Genomic DNA, 21,949 nt, shown 5'->3' with positions numbered 1-21,949 from the left:
CTCAAATAATGTGACTGTTAACTTACGTTGATTCTTGTTTACCTTTTTGTAATTGAAGGCAAGTGTTCTTGCGGAAGCGGCTGCAACTGTTGCCAAAGTAAGTTCCATTGTTAGTGTAGCTAAAGTTAATTGTTCCGGTGTGTTTAACTTTTCGTTACTTGCACAGATCAATGCACGTGCGGGGCGAACGGAGCACCTTGTCTAAATTCTGGTTGCAACTGTGCCACCGGAGGTAAATAAAATAAATGTTTAGTACATTTAACCTGCTTGCTACATCTATATTCGTGTGCATTGTGCAAAATGAAATTTCACTTGAAAAATGCAATCGTGTTATCATATGCCTACTGAACTAACCTTTTACATGTCGTATTTTCTACTAGGTGGTGGATGCGGAAGTGATTGCCGTTGTCCTGTTGGTTGCGGATGCAAAGCTTCTTGCTGTAAATGAACAGGACCGTAATCCTCCCAACACATTTATTATCCGAAGGAAATTGTCCCATTTGGTACTACATTCCTGTTGGCTTGCCTTAACTGAAATCGATAAATTTAGAAAATTTAATTTCTAGCAAATGAAATGTAACACATATTAATAACATTGGTAAAATTAGAATGTTAAAGTCTCCACACATGTTAATATACTAAAAGTTCTCAAATAAAGCTGATTACATCATCAACTGGCAAACGCATAAACTTATTCTCAGGGTCTTCGTATGTGAGGAGAGTTTTCACTAAGTTGAACAAAACTCGTTTGTTACTTCAAACACATAGACAACGAAATAATAACAGACGGACTAGGAGAGCGTTTTGTTTTCTCCTAGAAGTTGTCCGTCTGTTGTTTTCTTTTTTTTTTTTCACGGTCGTAACACATTCCTGTGGTTGCGGTAAATGCATTTAACTGTAGACGCATATGACGGGCATGGCACACACACATGCAGCATATTTCATCATTCGCTAGAAAATTTGAAAACTATTAGTTCGAAATGGAAACCAGCTCAAGGCCCATAGACTTCCCTGATGTTTTTGCCGATATTGCATGAAGAAAATGCAAATTTCTCTCATGCCCCAGCAGGTGCGCACTTCAAGTATAAAAACATCCAGCTCACCAGTCAATAGTTACACTTTGCATCTGAACATCCAAACAGTTTAGAACAACAACAAAATGAAGCTCGTCTTTTTGGTAAGTTCGTTTAAAGTTTAACTGTTGATTGAGAATATAAGTTTTTTTTTTAAATGGAAATTTCAATTTGTTCGCTAGCTATTCGCACTTTTTGCTGTGGTCGCAATGGTCTCCGCGGTTCCATTGGAAGGTGAAAAGGGAGAAACGGCATCTTTAATGGACTCTGATTTGGGCGCAGCCGAATCGCACCTTAAGGCGCATAAGGCTCACAAAGCTAAAGTTTACGTTCCAAAACATCATGTTCCCAAGTCCTACAAAGTAAAAGGCATCAAAGCTAAAGGTCACACGGGCCATTATTAAGTAATTCCCGTTTTGATTGTCAACCTCCTCACGACTTAAAACGTCTGAAATGAAAACAGTGGAATCGAAAATCCGCTGTTAAATTATGTTAATTTTACCTGTCCTTTTTCTGCTTCCTTTTCTTGAGTATATGGCACACCTTTATGGCAAACGAATACATTTCCATTAATTTGAATTTTGATTCCACATTATGGAGTATCCACCGCTAATACGCGTCAAAGACAGGGTTCTTTTTCTAATAGAAGATATACTTTGGGTAAACATTCAATGCAACAAGTTAAATAATTTTGACTTAAGCGAATGGTATGGATAATTACCTTTAAAAGTAATATGGGACTACAATCATGTTAGGAATGGCTTCGGTCTTCCCAAAACAGATAGGGAATAAATATGTCCATTCCATTCCGTTTCTTTACCTAGCGATTGTCCGTATTCAATTTTCGAATTCTCCTAAATTGCACAAAAAAAAATTTGAATATTTTCTTTATTGGGGTTCTACACTTGCAAATTGACAGACTATAACTTCCGTAAACTCTTACGTCTCTCCGGTATTGTATTACCTCTTTCTTTTTTTTTTAACTTATTCATTTGCCAAATAAATTTAGCTAGCACAGCCCAAAAGACATTTGAGCCGTGCTAACCAACACAAAAGTCTGCGTTATCATCAAGTTGATGTAAACCATTCTTTAATTCTATTTGCAAAACAATTTGTATATTTCAAAGCATCAGCTTTGAAGCTATTTTAAGGTATATAAACATTAGCCACAAAGTTTACGCAACGAGAGCTCAAACATTCGACACAAAATGGGAGGACATAAAAATCAAGCCAACAAAAAATCGTAAAACGAACGATGAGCTCGACCGACTTTCGCCGCCCAGTTGATTTCCAGACCGACATTTTCACGTGTGTTGGATATCGGAGGAAAGCCCAAAAATCTCGGTTTGACGGGGGTTAATCCAGCTGGGCGGCGAAACGAATCTTTGTTCACTCGGGCCGGCAGGGGGTGGTAAGTTTCACGAAGAGGACCGTAGCGCTTACCTGGTTGATAATTAGGTGATGATGGATAAAACAGGGGGAGATCTATCGGAGCAGAAGTCGTAGTCGATGACACGTTGGTTCTAGCTGCTTCCGTTGGTAATTGAGGTGACCCCACGTTATTTGCATCGTCGAAGATTCCTCCTTCCAACATGGCAGACAGGGCCTCGTTACTTGTTGAAAGTTTGGTTGTTGAATTTGTCCCGTTGTGCGAATCCTGCGTCACGACTGAAATCGTGCTGGGTAGACTGGAGGACGAATGAGTTTCAATGCCGGCCCAAACGACGGAGACGTGAAGCAAAACCAAGTAAGTAAAGCATGTCGTGCGTTTCCTCAACTGAAAATTTCAAATACATAACATTTTCGAAAAATGAATTGATTGGTCATTTAACTTAACTTACCAAAATTAAAGTCATGGCGAATAAGGGGTTGTATCACGAAAACGCAAAACTCAAAGATCTTGCGTTATTAGTCTGAACAGTTGGGTATGTTTAGACTGACTGGACGGCACAGGGATCGGATTATATACCGTCAGATTTTGGTTTGCTTTCGCTCGTTTCTTCTTCTTTTTTTTTTTCGTTGTACTTTCACCACGTGCTGTAAGATTACCACAAATCTGTAAATAAACATTCTGCCAGAAACTAAAGCTCGTCTCTTTATTGCTTCCCGCTGACATCGTTTTTCATATCCTCAGCCGAAATACCGAAGAAAGGGAAAACTAGGTCGAGAAAAGATGATTTAATTTCTGACCATTAGTCAACCGTTACGGTAGACGATTTCTATTCTTCTCATCAACAGCTGCACATGTCGTACTGTACTGTACATGCAGAATTAAGGATGTTAAGTACTTGCCTTTCTTTCTCGGAAAGCCATCTAGCGGAGTGCAGTCACAACGAAATCTATTTCAATATCGCCATCTGTTGACAGACATATCGTTAGTAAGGTGCCGGTGATGGACAACACACTATCAACTCACCTTGGCAGAAACCCTATGGCGAAATACGTGATTGCAACTGATTTTGAACGAAAGAAACGACGAGGAGTTTGAAAAATGAGTTACAAATTGTCTTGTAATATTGAAATGGAAAGTGAAATAATGTTCAGTCCCTTTTACATGATGATTCTGTCCGGCTGTTCCTGAAAAATACAAAATAAGTGTCATTCGTGATCAACTGATTCCGCAGTTCCATTTTTCAATCATTGAACTAATGGATCAGCCTTTTGGGCACCACGGAAAGAAAATAAAAACAACGAGCCATTCAAATTCTGAAATTGAATGAAAAGAAATAAATTTACCGTGTTGGAAGCAATTTGTCCGTTTCCGGCAATCGATCACAAACCGTCGTTCGTGAAGGTTATCGGGTATGCATAATGAGACAGACGTAAACGTTTTCCTTATTTTCTTTTTCCTTTTTTTTTTTTTTGTTTTTTACTGCATCCATAAAATCTGACGGGCCAAGTATATGATTAGACCTTTTTCCAAGATTGTAAAAATGCCTTCAATTGGCATCAATCAGAAATTTACGATGCTAATAAAAAATCAGACGACGACGTGCGGGAAACTTGTTTTTCACGAAGGATACAGCTTCCGTTTTTGACGACCTTTCTTCGTTTATTTCTCCAAAACTCGCCAAAAGTGCGGCGCATCCACACAACTGTCGAAAGAGAGAGAGAGAAAAAGGGGAAGAAAAAAAAACGTAAATGACCATCGTATAAAACCAATCCACCGACATTTTGTGAAAAAAAAAAAAAGGAAGAAACGTACAGGGTCATACGCACAATATTATACGGTTTTCCCTCTCGTTTTTTTTTTTTTTTTTTTTTTTTTTTGTCTACGACTGTCCATATTAGATTACAAGGATAGATTCAACGGAGGGGGTTAAACATTTGTGTGTTTCTTCTTTCAATGCAGTTTTGATGTAGCCAGACAGCAAAGAGTCACTAAACCCCCCCCTTCTAACGCGCTACACTTCCGCGTTCTTTATAAAAAGACGTTATTCCGGATGAGTTGCTCTCTTTAGGTCGATACAGTGAGAAGGAAAAAAAAAAAAAAAAAAAAGGATTGGAATCATCGCGATGATCTAACACTGTTGGTTTCCCCTACTTCCCTTCCCGTTTATAAGGAAAAAGAAGCCCAACCGCACCGTACGAAATAGCATCTCCGGTTGTCAAGATGTGAGGCTAAGACGTTTCATCATTCATCCCCCCCCCCCCCCCCCCCCACTATATAAAACGCAAGAACACAAACATTTTACTCGGCTATACCGGATATCTAGGCACACACACACCCTCTAATGTCAGGACTTTTGCCTTCTTCTTTTTTTTTTTTTTTGCTTTCTTATACGATCGAGTTCACCGATTGCATTAGATGCCGGCAGCACTTTAACCAATAGAGCAGCCAGAAGGGACATCTACGGATGCTGTGAAAATAGCGAATGATGTATAGTTCGGGGATCTTGATCTGGGTCAATCCACCACCACAAAAAAACAAAAACAGGATCAGATGGAATGTTTTGTAAGGAGAAAAAAGAATAGCGAAAGCCTAGGATAACACAATAATGAATGACTAGGGATTTCTGTGTTAAGGCCGACGCATGATTGGATGTGACGGTAAAACTGGGCGAAGCCATTCGTCGGATATAAAGACTATTATTTAACAGTAAAAAAAAAAAAAAAAATAAAAAATAAAGGTCCCTATGAGTGTGGATAACATTGGAATCATAAACCATTTTCCGGACGCACTTTAAGATCAGCCAGAGCCGCCCTTAAAAAGCGCGCTGATGATTCTTCTGCTGCTGTAAACAATTCAAATAAAAGGGAGGCGAATCAAAAGACCTGTCTGATGGCTTCTTGAAAATCAAACAACTTTGAAGTCGTCGAAGAATCGCGAGGATGAAAAGCTTTTCTTATCCTTTTTTCTTCCGTTAGCTTCTGTTCGAAATCAGCTGATCACGTGCTGGGCAATGTTGTTTTTTTTCTTTTCATATTCGCCCCAAATCAAAACAAGGATGTCATTAGCAATAACAGGGTGGGCCCGTAGACGCCGCAATCAGACTCGAAGGCGGATCGATAAACACAATTGGCAAATTGAATTGTTGATTCAATCAAAATATCAGCCACACATTGAAAACGCTTTTCTCGTGGCGGACTGAGCCTAATCAAATTGAATTGCACGATTGGAATAGCCCAATTAATGTTTTTTTCGTTCTTTTCTTTTCCTGCCTCAAACAAAATAGCGAATATCCGCAACGGGGAGATGTGAAGGACGTAATGACGTCATCATGGTGCACTGCCCATCGGCGATAACATTGTTTTAGCTATCGCCGATGAAAAAAAAAAAAAAAGGAGGAGGGATCTGTTTGAAGGCACAGTTTCGCATCTAAAACAATGGATCAAAGGAAATACGACATTACAACGTGTTGGCAAATCAATATTAAAAGATTATGTCTTTCCGGCGGAGTGCACGTACAAACGACACTATCGCCATCTGTTAGGCAAAATTTAATCAAGCGAAAAGCATTGTTTTTAAATGAATTCAAGTCATTCGAGAGAATAACACGCAAATGAAACATGAAAAAAAAAAAGGGAACCCTAAATGTAAACGAGATTCAAGTAGTATCCATTTGAAAAAAAAAAAAAAGTAACATATTCAAATATGGGAGTCGTTTACGACATCGTATAGTTTACATATACGGACCGGATAAAGTTGATCATTTTTGTTTTAAGCGCATTACATCAAAACGCCGAAAACATATTCAAATGCGTGGATCACTATCAAATAGAGTGCTGCTCAAATTTACTTGTGCCAAGTGAGAAAAGTCCATGCGCAATCCGAACACATCCTACTGCCAAAATACAAACTATAATTCGCATGAAAAAATCGTCTAATTAGGAATCCACTCGAGCGAAAATCAGCCACGTGACAATTGCAACGTAATTGTAACATTCGCCACGTATGCGAATTAACTCTCGAAAATAGGGAACAAAACAAAAAGTTGATTGCTCTTCTCTCAATATTTGATGTCAAGTGTGTACACACTTGCGTGCCTCTTTATTACCATCACGTGGTATTTGCCAATAGGCAAGCAAGTCATAAACACCACAAAAAGAGGTCCGAATCAATAAGAGGAAAGAAATAAAAAATAAAGAAGGGGGGGGGGGGAGGCAAAATCAAAAAGAATCTTAGCTACCAGATGTCTTTGTGTGGCTGCTGGCACGTGTGTGTTTATCCAATGAGAGGCTCAACATGGGGAGGCGTGCAAACTGTAATATGTCACTCTCTTTATAAATCAACAATGCTACCGTAGCGACATCTTATTTAATAAATTGCAGTCTCGATAGTATTAAAGCCCCCTGCCCGTTCGACGATTCAATTGTAAAAGAATCATTTAAGTTTGAAGGATATCTCTAAAAGAAAACAAGGTTTCGCGATGGCTGTGCGTGAGAGAGAGAGAGAGAAATTGTATACACAATAAACTTGGTTTTTCATAATAAATAATGAACCGGAAGTCAATGCATATTTAAGTCAAATGGCCTATGAAGGGAAAAAAAAGAGACAATGGCTCATATCTTATGAAAACTATCCGATTTTTAATGCCCTTGTAGATATGCCTAGTAATGTAACATCATCTTTTTCACAGTCGGTTGAAACATTTCAAAATAAATCATTATTTCAAAAAAAAAAAAATTTTTAATAATTTTTTTCTTTCCTCCCTTTAAAACAATCTTGATTTATTGTAATAAAAAATTCTGCGGATTCGATTAGACCGCCGACGATGACTCAACGGGTGCGTGCGGGAAGAGCTTGGCAAGTCAACAACATGCCCGTTAAGTTCAAAAATCTTGACTCGCTTCCCTCATTAATAACAACCCGATCAAAAGGTTATTTACCTACGTAATCGTGCCCTCGACGTAAAGTGCGCCAAAAAAAAAAAAAAAATCGTAGGTTTCTTTTTTTTTTTTTATGTGTTAAGATTCATAAATCTCTTCCTTCATAATAGTTCCTTTTAATGTTGTTAACTTCCATTTTTTTTTTCCTTTGAAAGACGCAAGTTACAAATGATTGTAACGACTAGTTCAAAAGAAAACCCTTAGGGCACGGCCATTGTTTTCTTTTGAATAACCACAAAGTCCTACCAGCCTGCCATATCCGAAATAAAACGAGACAAGAATCGCAATCAACAAACGTAGTCTGTTCTAACGCACAGCAAAGTTAATGAACCCATCCATTGAACGAAATTAACGAATAAATTTTCGGTTACAGGATTTTGAGACGAATGAAATAAATCAATTTTTTTAATTTTTTTTTAACTCGTGCTGCCATCTTACGAGGAAGTTGTTTTTTTTTTCAAAAAAGCAAACAGCACATGATGTGATGGCGCATGGTAACCTCATCATTTTTAATCGCCTTTGGTACATTAACATCCGTAATGCTGGACGAAAACTCGAATTCGATCAACGGTCTAATCCGTCCCCGCCGTTCAAAAGAAATAACATTCAATCACCGAAGGGAGAGGAGAGAAAACGTTACGGAGATCAATCAGGGTGGCATAATCAAAAGCCAAAAAAGAAGGAGAGGGCGAAATATGTGAAAGACGAACTTTGATTGAATCAATGTCAATAAAGAAATGGTTGGTCTCAGAGCTCACTAGCTTTTGTCGATTGGATGATTCCCAATTTCAAGAGTGAAGTTCAATCAAGTTCAACCATCTTGTCGTCATCACAAATGAACTCGGCCATAGCGTCGAGGAGAAAAGAAAAAAGAAACACTCCAAAGGAAGAAGACGAATTATTGTTGATCCTTTATTTCCGTGCGCAACGCAAAGATCCGCCGCGGATGTGCGCCGAACAATGTCGCGCATCGGAAGTAGTCGCTATTCAATTCAGTCGCGGACGGAATCTGCTAGCAAGCGGATCGTCCTCCCGTCTCCATTTACGGACGAAAGCACATCGCTAACCATTTTTTTCACGTGCACGTAATATTTTAATTTTTTATTTTAATTCTCAAAATGGAAGTGGTGCTTTCGAACGTGACGACATCGGATGAGGACAAAAATTCAACGGAAGAGATCCGTTTCGTGTTGAAAGGAGACGACGGCAATCCGATTTTAGCGCTCGTGTTGTTCTCCTTTTGTTTGGCCACCATCCTGGGCAACGCCTTGGTCATCGCGGCCGTTGCACGCGAACGCTACCTGCACACCGTGACCAATTACTTCATCACGTCGCTGGCCGTGGCCGATTGTTTGGTCGGCTCCATCGTCATGCCCTTCAGCGCCGCCGTCGAAATGCAATCCGACCGGCAATGGCTTTTCGGACGCGATCTCTGGTACCATACAATTACATTTTTTTTTTATTTTTGCTTTTGATCGGCGTACAATTTCATTGGCAATGACGAGATTTCTCACTCTGCACACACCCCCGCAACGCTGTTCTTTCACAGTGATGTTTGGCACTCTTTCGACGTCCTGGCCAGCACGGCTTCCATCCTCAATCTGTGCGTCATCTCCATGGATCGCTACTGGGTAATTATTCTTTATAATTAGCACCTAATCAATGGATGGAGAAGAGGCACGCGTGATAATGTGCTATGTTCGACGAGTTTAAGGAGTTAAGCGCTCGCGATATTCAACAATGCAACCCCGCCACCCCCTCCACTGTAAAAAAAAAAAAAAGAAAAAGAAAAAGAATTTAAGAATTCATGCTTTCCTTAGAAATAATGAACCTCCCCGCCGCCTCCACATGAGTTGACACAAAGTGGAGAAGAACTTTGTAACTAGATACAACAACAACAACAAAAAAAAAAAAAAAAAATAATAAATCGCGTGCGCATAGAAAATAAAAAACCAAAAATGTGAAAAATGGAGGAGAGAACTTGTCAAGGATGCAGGCGGAATATTTCGAAAATGCTAGCCGACAGACCTCGAGATGAAAAGAAGGCCGATTCCCATTGGTTAGATCCTCTCCTTGAAGGAAATCCTAATACACCTGAAGGACCGATTCGATATCAATTATAAAGACCCCCTTCTGTGCGTCGAGCAAGCAAGGTCAATGCATCTCAGTCGCGCTGCAATACTAATTATGTACGCCACGGTCAACAAATACGAAAATTATTTCAGGAAAAGATGGAAGAGAATGCGCAGGCAAACTCCACACAAAAGAAATATTTGATTCATTTGAATAAAAAATTGGTGACATTCCAAATCGCAGGCAATCACGGATCCTTTCACTTATCCGGGCCGGATGACTCCCAAACGAGCCGCTTGTTTCATTGCGCTCGTTTGGGTGTGTTCCAGTCTCATCAGTTTCCCAGCCATCGCCTGGTGGAGAGCGGTGGCCGTCGTCGAGGACGGACCTGTCGTCGTGGAACACTGCGTCTTCACAGACGACGTGGGCTACCTCGTCTTTTCTTCCAGCGTTTCCTTCTACTGCCCGCTGTCCGTCATGGTGTTCACTTATTACCGCATCTACCGGGCAGCCGTGGCCCAGTCGCGATCGCTTCGACTGGGCATCAAACAAGTCGCAATGTCCTCCACAAACGACTTGGCTAAAGGCGGAGCGGGAACAGCCGAAACAATGGAATTATTAACATTGCGGATCCATCGAGGAGGACGCGTCGCTTCCGACAATCGACGATGTGCAGCGGCCGCTGCCCTTCTAACTTATCAAGCGGCCAGTCGTCAGCCATCGCCCACATCCACACGCAATAACGTTTTACAACTACCGGAATCGTCTCAACACCATCACGAGGAGACAAACGATCGACGCCATTCGCCGCCGGAAGTGCAGATCGCAGCGCTCTCTGTTTCGTCGTCGGTCGATGGCGACGGCAACGGACGGCTACCCAACGCCAAAATGAATTTGAGTCGGAAATTAGCAAAAATTGCCAAGGAGCGCAAGGCAGCCAAGTGAGTTCAATAAATTCAATTCGTTTTTCTTTCAATTGAATTGAATTATTTTGATTGAACGAAACAAAACAGGACGCTGGGGATCGTGATGGGCGTGTTCATCGCCTGTTGGCTCCCGTTTTTCGTCACGAATTTGCTGTCGGCTTTTTGCCAGGCCTGCATTCACGACACGGAGCGCGTCGTCACCGTCGTCACCTGGCTCGGATGGATCAATTCGGGCATGAACCCCGTCATCTACGCCTGTTGGTCTCGCGATTTCAGGAGGTAAAAACTACACATTTGTCATTCGCATCTGGCCGCCACGCAAATCAATTAGGCCATCCACTGCGTAATTAGAAGCATATTCGGCCACGGCCGTTGCGCCATCCGCTTAATGGCCAAGTTTGCATTTCGAGTCGCCCGATGGACGTCGAGTTGGTATATAATAATTTCCAAAAAAAAAAAAAAATAATAATAATAATAAATAATAATAATAAAAAAGAGGACGTGCTGATGCCACGGGTAATGGCGATCGATCTGCGCGTAGCAGACGATCCAGCATGTCTATGCTCAAATAATCAAGTTGCAACAAATAACACAGCAGACGGGATGACATCCACCGTAAAAAAAAAAAAAATGAAAACACTAAAAAGATGGGCCACACGTGTTCGTTAACAACGCGATGGCTGAACGCATTTTGCCCGTCCGGCGCCCCCCTCCAACTTTCCGCATGTTTTATTCCCCGCAAAGAGTCCCCCCCCCCCCCTCTCTCTCTCTCCTCTCTCTCTCTCTCTCTCTAAAGGCTTTCATGAAATGGAGGCAAAGCTTCCGGCCGGAATTGAAATATTGAAGCGAATCTGTTATGCGCAGTGACAACGAAGGATTGCATTGTCTGCCTCCCTTTAAAAAAAAAAAACGATCCTCCTTTTCAATGTTTTAACAGGGCATTTGCGAGAATCCTGTGCGGATGCTGTCCCCGCTTGTTTCACCGCTGGAAGAGGCATAGCGGCAAATCCGGTAGTAACAGTACGATTAACGTGAGTGTATATCCTTTTGTAACGAGTACGCGACCCGGAACAGACATTCGTGACGGGTTTCCTTAGTACGAACATTAATACATTTTCTTTTCTTTTTCTTTTTCCCACCCTGGATGTTTTGTTGTTGTTGACGTCGTCACAGCAGCAACAACACAACAATGTGAGCGGAGGTGGAACGGGCACGTCCATTTCGACTGCATCTCATCGTCCGCTATCTCACGCCAGTTTCGCAGTGGCCACACCCAGTGCTTCGCAGCTCAGCCCGATGATAGGCAGCCCTAGTTTCACGTCGCTCTGTCACACGTCGGCCTCGTTTCCCGCGTGATCCCCCCGCCTTTCAATCGTTTCTTTTTTTTTTTCGGTATTGTCGAGTCGTTCGATTTCCGCTCGTTTTTTTTTGTTGTTGTTGTTGCTGTTGCAAAGATGAATCGATCTACACGTATTTTGTGCGCAAAAAAAGAATAAGTGTCAATATAACGCGTCGCGAAAATGCATTCGCTTCGGATAGATCACGCCCCCCCCTCCCGAGGCCATATCGATATGACCTCCCGAGATTAAATATGCATGAATGCAGCACACTTATTGGCATTTGGACGCTGGGATTTGGCGATAACCCTTGCATATTCACGCAATTAAAAAAAAAATAATAATTAAAAGAATGAACGATATGCTTTGTCATGCGATTTGAAAAAAAGTACAATTAAATTTGGCTACCCTTGCGTGGAGAATGATTGTGGCATTCAAACATGGATACGTAACGTTCCCCTACGCAACGCTAAACGATCGTGAAATACAACAAGCCTAGAAAAAAAAAATGACCACGTCACCTAGAATTGGGCAACACAATCAGACATCTAGAGCCTCGACACAATCAAGGGTGTCCCCTGTTCTTTAAAAAACAAAGTCAAAGCGAATGGCAATGTAAAAGTGTGAAATTCAACAGGAGACGGTCCAATGAAATGACGTCCTTTTGCTGTCTCGCCATTCGAGACAGTTTGTCAGGTTTGCAACACGACGAGCCATTTGCTACTGAACCAACTTTGCATGTCGACATGCAAATCCCTCTCCAGTTATTTATTTATTTATTTTTATTTTTGCTTCGTCCTGTTCAAGATATTTCTTATCTGCATTTTGTGGAGGGGGGAGGAGGAGGAGGAGGGGCGTTCGGGACATAACTGAATAACTCCTTTAGTTCAACGTAACATTTTCCATGCATGGTTTATTGGCAGAACATAAGACGTTTCAAATCATGGAAATTCCAATGTTGCTCAGCGGAAGAGGGCCATTCGTAAGGATATGGCGCGCATAGTTTTGCATTCATCCGCGCAGAAAAGAAAGCAACAGCGACATATGCGCCATCTTCGGTAACAATCAACGCATATTGGTGATTGTCGTCTTTTGTTACGCAAAGCTGCGCCCCGCGATCCCGTCCCGACCCAGCTACTTCCATGAATGAATAACACACCCACGTCCCTTTTTTTTTTTTTTTTTTTTTTTTGCCGACACAACTGTAAATACGCCTGTCACGACACACACACACACACACACACCAATCTTTAATGAATAAAACAGAAATGAACAGCACTAAAACCGTCCCTCCACCACTGACGCAAGGTTATCCTTTTTCTTCCCGAACGGGATTGAGACACGTCATCTCAACAGCTTTAAATTTTCAGGTAATTAAATTATTAGAATTTTTTTTTTCTTTTTTAAAATATGAACGTATTTTTTTTTTTTTTTTTTAGAAAGTGATGCAAAGGTCGGATGTGTCCCAATTCCGCGGGGGGGGGGGAATAGAGCGGACGAAAAGACTGCGGGATAAAGTGTGGGCTTGAACAAACGAGTAGCTGTGCTGTTCCCTTGCTCCCGTTCATTTTTTTTTTTTTTTGTTTTGCTTACGGGCTCTGTTGAAACGTCAGATGCAAAACTTTAATAATAAATTCCGAAAATTTTTCTTTTTGCGAAAAAAAAAAAAAATAAAAATAAATGTGTTCGGCGCAGCGATTCATTCATTAGAAGGGAGGCCGTTACACTTTGCCGACGCTAATGATTTAGTCTTCGAGATAGCAGGTATGCAAAAACGAGAGAAAGACGACAATTAAAAATAAACAAAAAAACAAACGGCCACGCCTACTCGTTTGCAAAAACGCTGTCGGATCCAAAGCATTGTTTACCTTTCCTTTTGATCTTAAAGAAAAAAAAAAAAAAAAACAAGTCTACCTAAAAAGACGTTTGAACGAACAATAAATTAAACAGGTGGGAAGACGAGACAATCAAGAAAGATTCGAATTCAGAGCCCCCACCCGATTCAAATGTTGAGTTGTTTTTCAACACCAACTCGCGTGCAATCAACATTTCTAAAGAGAGGATAAATTGTGATACTTGTGAAACGAAATTCCAGATAAAGGCGTGGGGAGACCAATGATCACGCTCGACTATACATCGACAGTTCAGTACGATAAGAACAGGTGACGTCATGAATGAGCGTTAGCATCACACTTTGCAGTTAAAAAGCCATTGAAAGTCGAACTGCTACACCGCAAAATTGAATTCCAATTTGCGTCACCCGACAAAGCATTTCCTCTTCATCAAAGTTGCATTTAAGTTACATTTTGGATCAATCAAAAAGTGGCCTATCAAGAACGGCTGATATGTCTCCCCTGCCACATTACCGACACCTCCCACACACTTATGCTTTTTCAGACGCCGCCGATTCCCTTATCGTCAAATGAATTCAATTTCGCTAATGTAAAAAGAAAAGTTGCCGTGACATTGACAAACCTCGCCCCGCAAAACCATGAACGAGACTCAACGTCTTGTTACATTCGCAAAAAAAAAAAAAAAAAAAAATCAAAGTAACAGCGCGAGTGCAAAGTTGAATGTGTCAGGACACAAGAGTCAGACATGGCGTGAAATAGGCTGTTTTGAGCCCAGCTTTCAGGCATCGATATTCAGTTGGACGGCAGTCATGGCTGATGGATGATTTTAGTCATATCAAATTCAAATGAAACGGACACCGTCCACAAGTGGTAAACCTTCAATCATCCCGAGGCCCTCGCAATTCTTTGACTGAACGCTTAACAAACTGTACGAAGAGCTTCCCCTTTAAGACGATTGCGCAATGCAAAAATGAAATGAAAAAAAACCCTCGCTGTTTCTTTGGCAGCTGCAACGGCAGAGCGGACATTTTGCATCCCTTTCCATTCCACAGAGTTTGCGTGCAAACAGAGAGAAAGAAAAAAAAAAGAAAGGTTGTCATCAAACTTACAAGTTGACGGCGATTTCCTCCCTCTCTTTTCAAATCCGAATTCAGGGTCTCGTTGTGAGAAGTCTGTCGGCAACAGAGTCTTCGATGCCACTTTGTTCGGCACACCTGGCGTTCTTCCCCCTCGTGCAGATGGCGACGTCGTGATTCGTTTGAGCGTACCCACGGAAGTGATTACAGTTTGCTCCGTTTCACCGACATCAAAGTTCCCCCACGCCAGTCCATAGAATTGCGTACCTGGAAAGGAAAAAAAAAAATGTAAATAAAAAATGCCAATAACATCAATCATCAAAGGAGATTTACTAGTCATCGGAAGTGGAGCGTGAAATTTAGTAATAACTATTGCGTGAAACGGACAATTTGCAAATACTAAAAAAAAAAAAAAAATGAACTGCTGAACCCGTGTGGAGTTCACTTTTAAAATTCGTTCTTGGCTGTGCCAATTGAACGGAAAAAAGAAAAGAAAAGAAGAATGACTGCGAAATATTGAGCAGCTCTGTCTGGCCTTTACCTTCCATTTCGAATGTTCCGTGTAGAACCAAAAAAAAAAAAAAAAAAATGCGAAAGAAATAATGGCTGGTAAGCAAAGACATTGCGTCCCATTCTAACACGCATGTAAAATTCAAATCGTACATTACGGCCGGCATAATGGGATGCAAATTAGATAGTGCGATACGTCCTTCCTTTGGTGTCATCTGAAACAATTATAAGCGCGCGCGTTCTTGTGCTGTTCATTTGCACCTCACACCAGCGCCACCGGTCCTCTTCAATTATTTGCCCCTTCCCCAACTCCTTGGTTAATTGAACTCAACGGTCCGAAAAGAGCCCTTCCCCACCTGTTTGACTCACTGGTAGCGAAATTAGCGAGCGGACTATCTTCCAACGACAAACGTTGTTTCAAAACAAAACATGCGTGGAAATTTTAAATCGTTATTCTTTTCACATTTTTTTTTTTTTGGCTCTTTTGCTTCTCTTGAATACATTTCCACTCTGGATGCGCAAAACTTTAAAAAAAAAATACCCGCAATATCGTAATTGAAATGCATAGGAAACGCCTCCACCGCTAGCACTGAGAGTGCTCCTACATTACAACAATGACGTCTGCGAGCTGGAAAGTGAAGAGTCGCCGAAGATCAACAGTCACAACGAACGCCATCACACTAAACTCGCATTTAAAAAGTTTAAGGCAAAAAAGGAAACCCACTGCGGTTCAAAAAACGGAGGAAAAAAAAAAAAGAAAAAAAGAAAGACATCGATGTATATCTATAGCTTCGTAGAAATCAAGTAAACCGATACTTTCAGCTCCAGTCAATAAGCAAATGCGGGTATAAGATTGAAGGTGATGGTTTCGAATTTAATTGGATCCTTCCTCTCGGGATTAGCACGGCTTTCGGCTGCGTTCAGCACAAAATTCGTGGCTAAATGTCAATGTCATTGTTTCATCTCAATGACATATTCATCTCATTTTGAGATTGTATCAAAATCCACAGACTTCAAAGGCAAATTAAATCAATTGAAACAAAGTGTCAATGACACGCAAATCTCTCAATTCCTCCCCCACCCCCATTTAAATACGGCGAGGGGTCAAAAGAATTTGATCATAAAAAAAATAAAAAAATTCAACATTTCACGACACACACACACACACACACAAAAAAAAAAAAGAATAAGAAATGATTTCAAGTTTGGCAGGAAAATGTTGTCAAAGGCGGGATCGTGCGCCACTTTGATTGCGCGGGAGATCAGAATCCCAGAGTAGAGAAGCAATCCACACGGTAAGGCCAACGACAGTCGGGAACGTTCAACGGAACATGGAGGGCACGTATTATTGAAGTGATCGCCTGTCCCTATCCGTTCTGTTTTTTTCTTCTAGATTAAAGTGCGCGCCAAATTTGAATTTAAATAGCCAAAAAAGAAAATCATCATGGAAGTGGGTGCGGTGCTTTCGAACGTGACGACATCGGATGAGGACAAAAATTCAACGGAAGAGATCCGTTTCGTGTTGAAAGGAGACGACGGCAATCCGATTTTAGCACTCGTGTTGTTCTCCTTTTGTTTGGCCACCATCCTGGGCAACGCCTTGGTCATCGCGGCCGTTGCACGCGAACGCTACCTGCACACGGTGACCAATTACTTCATCACGTCGCTGGCCGTGGCCGATTGTTTGGTCGGCTCCATCGTCATGCCCTTCAGCGCCGCCGTCGAAATGCAATCCGACCGGCAATGGCTTTTCGGACGCGATCTCTGGTACCATACAATTACATTTTTTTTTTATTTTTGCTTTTGATCGGCGTACAATTTCATTGGCAATGACGAGATTTCTCACTCTGCCCACATCCCCGCAACGTTGTTCTTTCACAGTGATGTTTGGCATTCGTTCGACGTGTTGGCCAGCACCGCATCTATCCTCAATCTCTGCGTCATCTCCATGGATCGTTATTGGGTAAAAATATTTCTCTAACAATCTAACGAAACCCTGCCCGATAGACCCGTCAAAGAAAGTTGTTTGCTATTTGAAACGTTTTTACATGGAAAAAAAAAAAAGAAGAAAGAAATCATAAAAGTCGCTCTTTAGCACGTAGACAAATAATAAGTAGATGCATAAAGTCGGGGATGGCACGTTTTGATCGCAAAAAGTGACAAATCATTCCACGAAGAGATGATGTTCTCATTATATAAAACCCCCACCCGCTTCATTTGAAATGCTGGAACGAGATGAACTCTAAGGAAGCAACCCACCCCCCACATTCAGAGTTAACGAGGCAACGCAAATCTTATGGTAGCACGACGGAAAGTAAACATGTTATTAGAAAAGATTCTTGTCGCGATAACGAAGACGACCGTTTGGCGCAGTGTAAGATCAAAAGAATGCCAATTCTAATTCGCTTGATTACTTTCCACTTTCTCCAACGAAGAAAACTTTACTGACCAACTACAGCGCTCCACACATTCATAATAACGACACCAAGCAGAATGCATCGAATATGCGAAAATGATTTATGAAAAAAGACGTAGATAGAAACAAGATTTGCTTGCCACGACTGCGTTAGACGTTAAGCATCCGAATAAAAAAACAAAACAAAAAAAAAAGGAACCCACATACGAAAATGTTTGATCAATTTGAATAAAAAATGGTGACATTCCAAATCGCAGGCAATCACGGATCCTTTCACTTATCCGGGCCGGATGACTCCCAAACGAGCCGCTTGTTTCATTGCGCTCGTTTGGGTGTGTTCCAGTCTCATCAGTTTCCCAGCCATCGCCTGGTGGAGAGCGGTGGCCGTCGTCGAGGACAGACCTGTCGTCGTGGAACACTGCGTCTTCACCGATGACATAGGCTATCTCGTCTTTTCATCCACCGTCTCTTTCTACGGGCCACTCTCCGTCATGGTCTTCACATACTATCGCATCTACCGGGCAGCCGTGGCTCAATCGCGCTCGCTCCGCCTCGGCATCAAGCAGGTCGCAATGTCCTCAACAGGCGAATCGGCTAAAGGCGGAGTGGGAACGGCCGAAACGATGGAATTATTAACATTGCGGATCCATCGAGGGGGACGCGTCGCTTCCGACAATCGACGATGCGCGGCGGCGGCCGCTCTTCTAACTTATCAAGCGGCCGGTCGTCATTCATTGGCCTTGAAACCATCGCCTACGTCCGCGCGCAATAACGTTTTAGAAATACCAGAAACATCTGAACAAGCTCATCAAACCATCGATCGCTGTCATTCGCCTGCGGATGCACCGATCGCAACGCTAACCGTTTCATCGTCGGTGGATGGCGACGGAAACGGGCGGCTACCCATCGCCAAAATGAATTTGAGTCGGAAATTAGCAAAAATCGCAAAGGAACGCAAAGCAGCCAAGTGAGTTTAATAAATTCAATTTTCAATTTCTCTTTCTTTTTTAAAAAATTGAATTGAATTATTTTGAAACAAAACAGGACGCTGGGGATCGTGATGGGCGTGTTCATCGCCTGCTGGTTGCCTTTCTTCGTCACTAATTTGCTATCAGCTTTCTGTCAGTCGTGCATCCACAATCCGGAACGCGTCGTCACCGTCGTCACCTGGCTCGGATGGATCAATTCGGGCATGAACCCCGTCATCTACGCCTGTTGGTCTCGCGATTTCAGGAGGTAGGATCTATCCCCCGAAAATCATTTATCTTCCATCCGTCCTTTGTTTTCCGAAAAAAAAAAACTAAAACTAAGCGGACCGAGAACAAACAAACACCAACGGGAGTACTGGGTGCAAATGTCATCAAAAATTTGAAATAAGCTGATGGAATCGAAACTAATTCCAATACAAACTCAAGGCACTCACACCAAGGAGGCACACGTTAAACCCGGGGGGGTGGAAAAGGATTCTGGAACAAAGAGCAGATAAAGTGGAATAGGCGCGACTCAACGTCATTGGCAATGTGTCCACACTGGAGCAGAATCCCGGACACTGTCGGCCAACATCCAAATAATCAAGTGATGGATAACAGCAAACGTGCGCCAAAAGAAGCGTCTGCTGGATCAAGAAATAAACATTCAACGTCCAGCCAATGAAAAAAAAAAAAAAAAAAAAAGGAACTAGAAAAGCAAGAGAACATCGTAGTCGACACTTGCGTCAATTCCACGGGTTGATTGGATTTGCGTGTCGAAAATCCGCGACAACCCGTCAACAAAATTTCGTTTTTTTTGTAGATAGAAACGTGTTATGTAAGTTGGGAATGAAATTCAAACTGAGCGCACAATCGACAGTTTCAGAAGAGATGGGCAAAAAAAAGGGGATCATTTGATCAATCAAGTTTGTCCCTGTCATCTTTTTCTATTATTGAATGAGCAAAAGCTGGCAGCATAATTAAGTTTCCCTATTTGAGTTTTTTAAGTCGATTTCCAAAGGGAGTGAGAAAAGTGGCGATGGAAACGATTGGCAATTAGTTAAACCGATAGCTGATAAAGCACTCCTGGGAATGACATAATGGCAATTATTCACGAAACCAATTTCAAATCTCCCGCGAAACACGAATGTCCCACGACAAATGGGAAAAAAAAAACTGCCAATAAGATGAAAATCTTCAGATTCCGAAACGAAAAATAAAAATTTATTGCAATCCCCCCCCCCCCCCCCCCCTTCAACGTTTTCCTCATAAATAAACGAACGGGATTCGAACGTTTTGAAAGTGTAGAGGTGACTCGTTTCCGTTATGCAAAACACGGCCAAAAATATAAAACAGACACGGTCTTTCACGTGAGTCAGCATCGCTCCCCTTTTTTTTTTTATAAAACACGAAAATAGAATTTCAAAAAAAAAAAAAAAAAAACGCAACCTTCAACAAAAATTCAATTTTCAGCGTTCAAACAAATTGATTTTTCTTTCTTCCAGTTGGTTAGTAGATGGCCTGATCATTCTACCGCAGTTTCCTTATCTCCCTTAGAATTTTTCACATACAAAAAAAAGGAACAAGTCTCGAATGTTATTTGACGCGATCGATACATTTCTTTTTGATCAAATTTGACTTGTCAAACAGTGGTGCTATTGAATACAGTCTGTCACCATTTTAAAGTGGTTGCTGCATGTGTCGGTAGGGAGGAATAAAAATCGATTCTTGACATGTGTTTAGAAAAAAAAAAAAAAAGAAAACAACAAATAGCTTCCTATTCTTATCTTTCCCTGCGACCATGTAAAGACCCTGTTTGCTTATGCATAGAAACACTGTGAAAAAGTCGAATAACAATAACAACAAAAGGGAGCCTTGTTTATGAACAAGTTTTAAAAAAAAATTAAACACAAAAAAAAAAAGCTGACGTCAATTGAGAACGTGAGTTATCCGAGCCATCGGAATAAACAGATTCACAAAAGACCAGAAAGATATGCAATGCATCTCTTTACGAAAAAAAAAAAAGTAGGAAAGCCATTTAAACGAAATTTTTAATTCGTTTTCACAGGGCATTTGCAAGAATTCTGTGCGGATGCTGTCCACGCTTGTTCCATCGCTGGAAGAGGCACAGCGCGAAATCCGGGAGCAACAATACGATAAACGTGAGTAACAGAGTATCGACGTAATTACGTTATTGATCGCTTTTGCACGTCGTCTCTTTCTTTGTTCGTTATAATCAAATAGTCAAGCGCATAAGCTATCTCACGTTTAGCAAGGCACACTTTTTTTTATGTCAGGTATCGATCCACGAAAAAAAAAATCTGAATGAATCGCATTGTTGCAAAAAATTCGCTACGACGTCCCTGAATTATTTAAACTAAAAAGATTCGTGTTGAGACTAGAGAAAAATGACAATTCCATTTTTTGTTATAGCAGCATCTTGTCGGATCAAACAGCCGATCTCACGTTACACCGAGCAACTCGCAACTCAGTCAGATGACTGTTAGTCCCAGTTTTACGTCATTGTGTCATCATTCGACCTCTTTCCCCATGTGATCCCTCTCTTTATCCAATGATTTCCCTTCAATGATTGAACGTTCCATTTGGTGTTTGAAAAAGAAACCTCCCCCCTTTGTGGAGTCGATGTACAGCACGTATACCTGTCGAGTAGCAGGATAACAAAAAAAAATACAATGTCTTTTGGATTTCTTTTAGAATGTTAAGAGGGATCGATATCGTGTGAAAAATGCAAAGAAACACGTTCTTCGTGTCAAACAAAAAGGTCAAATGCGTTCGATCGCGTCGAGAAAAAGAGACACAATCAAAGGGCTTGTTCTTTTCCCAACCAACGTCTTGCAAAAAAATGAGAATCCAATCAACGGATTTCTTTTTTTGTGAAACAAAAAAAAAAAAATGGAATTGATCCTGTTTCAGCAATGTCTTATGGGGATATACCACAAGGTCAGTCAATCACATCAAGCGTGAAGAAAAAGGGGGAAAATGGGATACACTAGAAAAACATGTGCCACCAGTGCAAATCTAATAATCAATGGGGAGAAAAAAAAAAAAATCTGCGGCTACGACATCGATCCGACTAGGGAAACAACAAAGAGTTGATGAAAGTAAATTTGCCATGAATTTGACTTCTTTTCTCAGAAGAAATTCAGCAGTGTTATGTAACACACAAAAAGAGGCCTAGCTTGTGCACATTGAAAGCTTTTCTTGAACCCCAGGCATGTTGAACCCTAGACAACTAATGAGACAAAGTTGTTTCACACACTTACCTTGAGATTTGCTTGACGTAGCACCCAAAGGCTGGCATCAACACTTTTTCTTATTGGGTCGACCCCATGATCCAGGAGAAGAAAGTTGAGATGGCTTCTGTGC

General features: G+C 41.4%; 3 protein-coding genes across 4 annotated transcripts; 2 read left to right on the top strand and 1 right to left on the bottom strand.

Annotated features, from left to right (window-relative positions):
- Positions 1-2,010: 2,010 nt before the first annotated feature.
- LOC130700086 (uncharacterized) lies at positions 2,011-3,236 on the bottom strand. Its single transcript, XM_057522097.2, has 2 exons — positions 2,915-3,236; positions 2,011-2,850 (listed from the first exon to the last, which is right to left on the bottom strand). The coding sequence occupies exons 1-2, from the start codon at positions 2,927-2,929 to the stop codon at positions 2,299-2,301; spliced, it is 567 nt and encodes a 188-aa protein (XP_057378080.1). The 5' UTR covers positions 2,930-3,236; the 3' UTR covers positions 2,011-2,298.
- Positions 3,237-8,521: 5,285 nt separating this feature from the next.
- On the top strand, positions 8,522-11,894 carry LOC130700532 (dopamine receptor 2-like). Its single transcript, XM_059496676.1, has 6 exons — positions 8,522-8,838; positions 8,953-9,034; positions 9,720-10,417; positions 10,490-10,681; positions 11,340-11,433; positions 11,579-11,894. The coding sequence occupies exons 1-6, from the start codon at positions 8,522-8,524 to the stop codon at positions 11,756-11,758; spliced, it is 1,563 nt and encodes a 520-aa protein (XP_059352659.1). The 3' UTR covers positions 11,759-11,894.
- Positions 11,895-16,510: 4,616 nt separating this feature from the next.
- On the top strand, positions 16,511-21,208 carry LOC132088236 (dopamine receptor 2-like). 2 transcript variants are annotated; one of them, XM_059496617.1, is made up of 6 exons: positions 16,511-16,945; positions 17,060-17,141; positions 17,852-18,561; positions 18,639-18,830; positions 20,631-20,724; positions 20,999-21,208. In XM_059496617.1, exons 1-6 carry the CDS (start codon positions 16,623-16,625, stop codon positions 21,116-21,118), a joined length of 1,521 nt encoding a protein of 506 aa, XP_059352600.1. In that variant the 5' UTR covers positions 16,511-16,622; the 3' UTR covers positions 21,119-21,208. The 2 variants fall into 2 exon arrangements, with proteins under 2 accessions (XP_059352600.1, XP_059352599.1); XM_059496616.1 differs by having other exon boundaries at positions 20,996-21,208.
- Positions 21,209-21,949: the final 741 nt, after the last annotated feature.

Source organism: Daphnia carinata, chromosome 8 (genome assembly GCF_022539665.2).
Source record: "Daphnia carinata strain CSIRO-1 chromosome 8, CSIRO_AGI_Dcar_HiC_V3, whole genome shotgun sequence".
NCBI classification, from domain to species: Eukaryota; Metazoa; Arthropoda; class Branchiopoda; order Diplostraca; family Daphniidae; genus Daphnia; species Daphnia carinata.
Note: the sequence above shows the minus strand (reverse complement) of the source record. Positions and strands in the feature narration are given on the sequence as shown.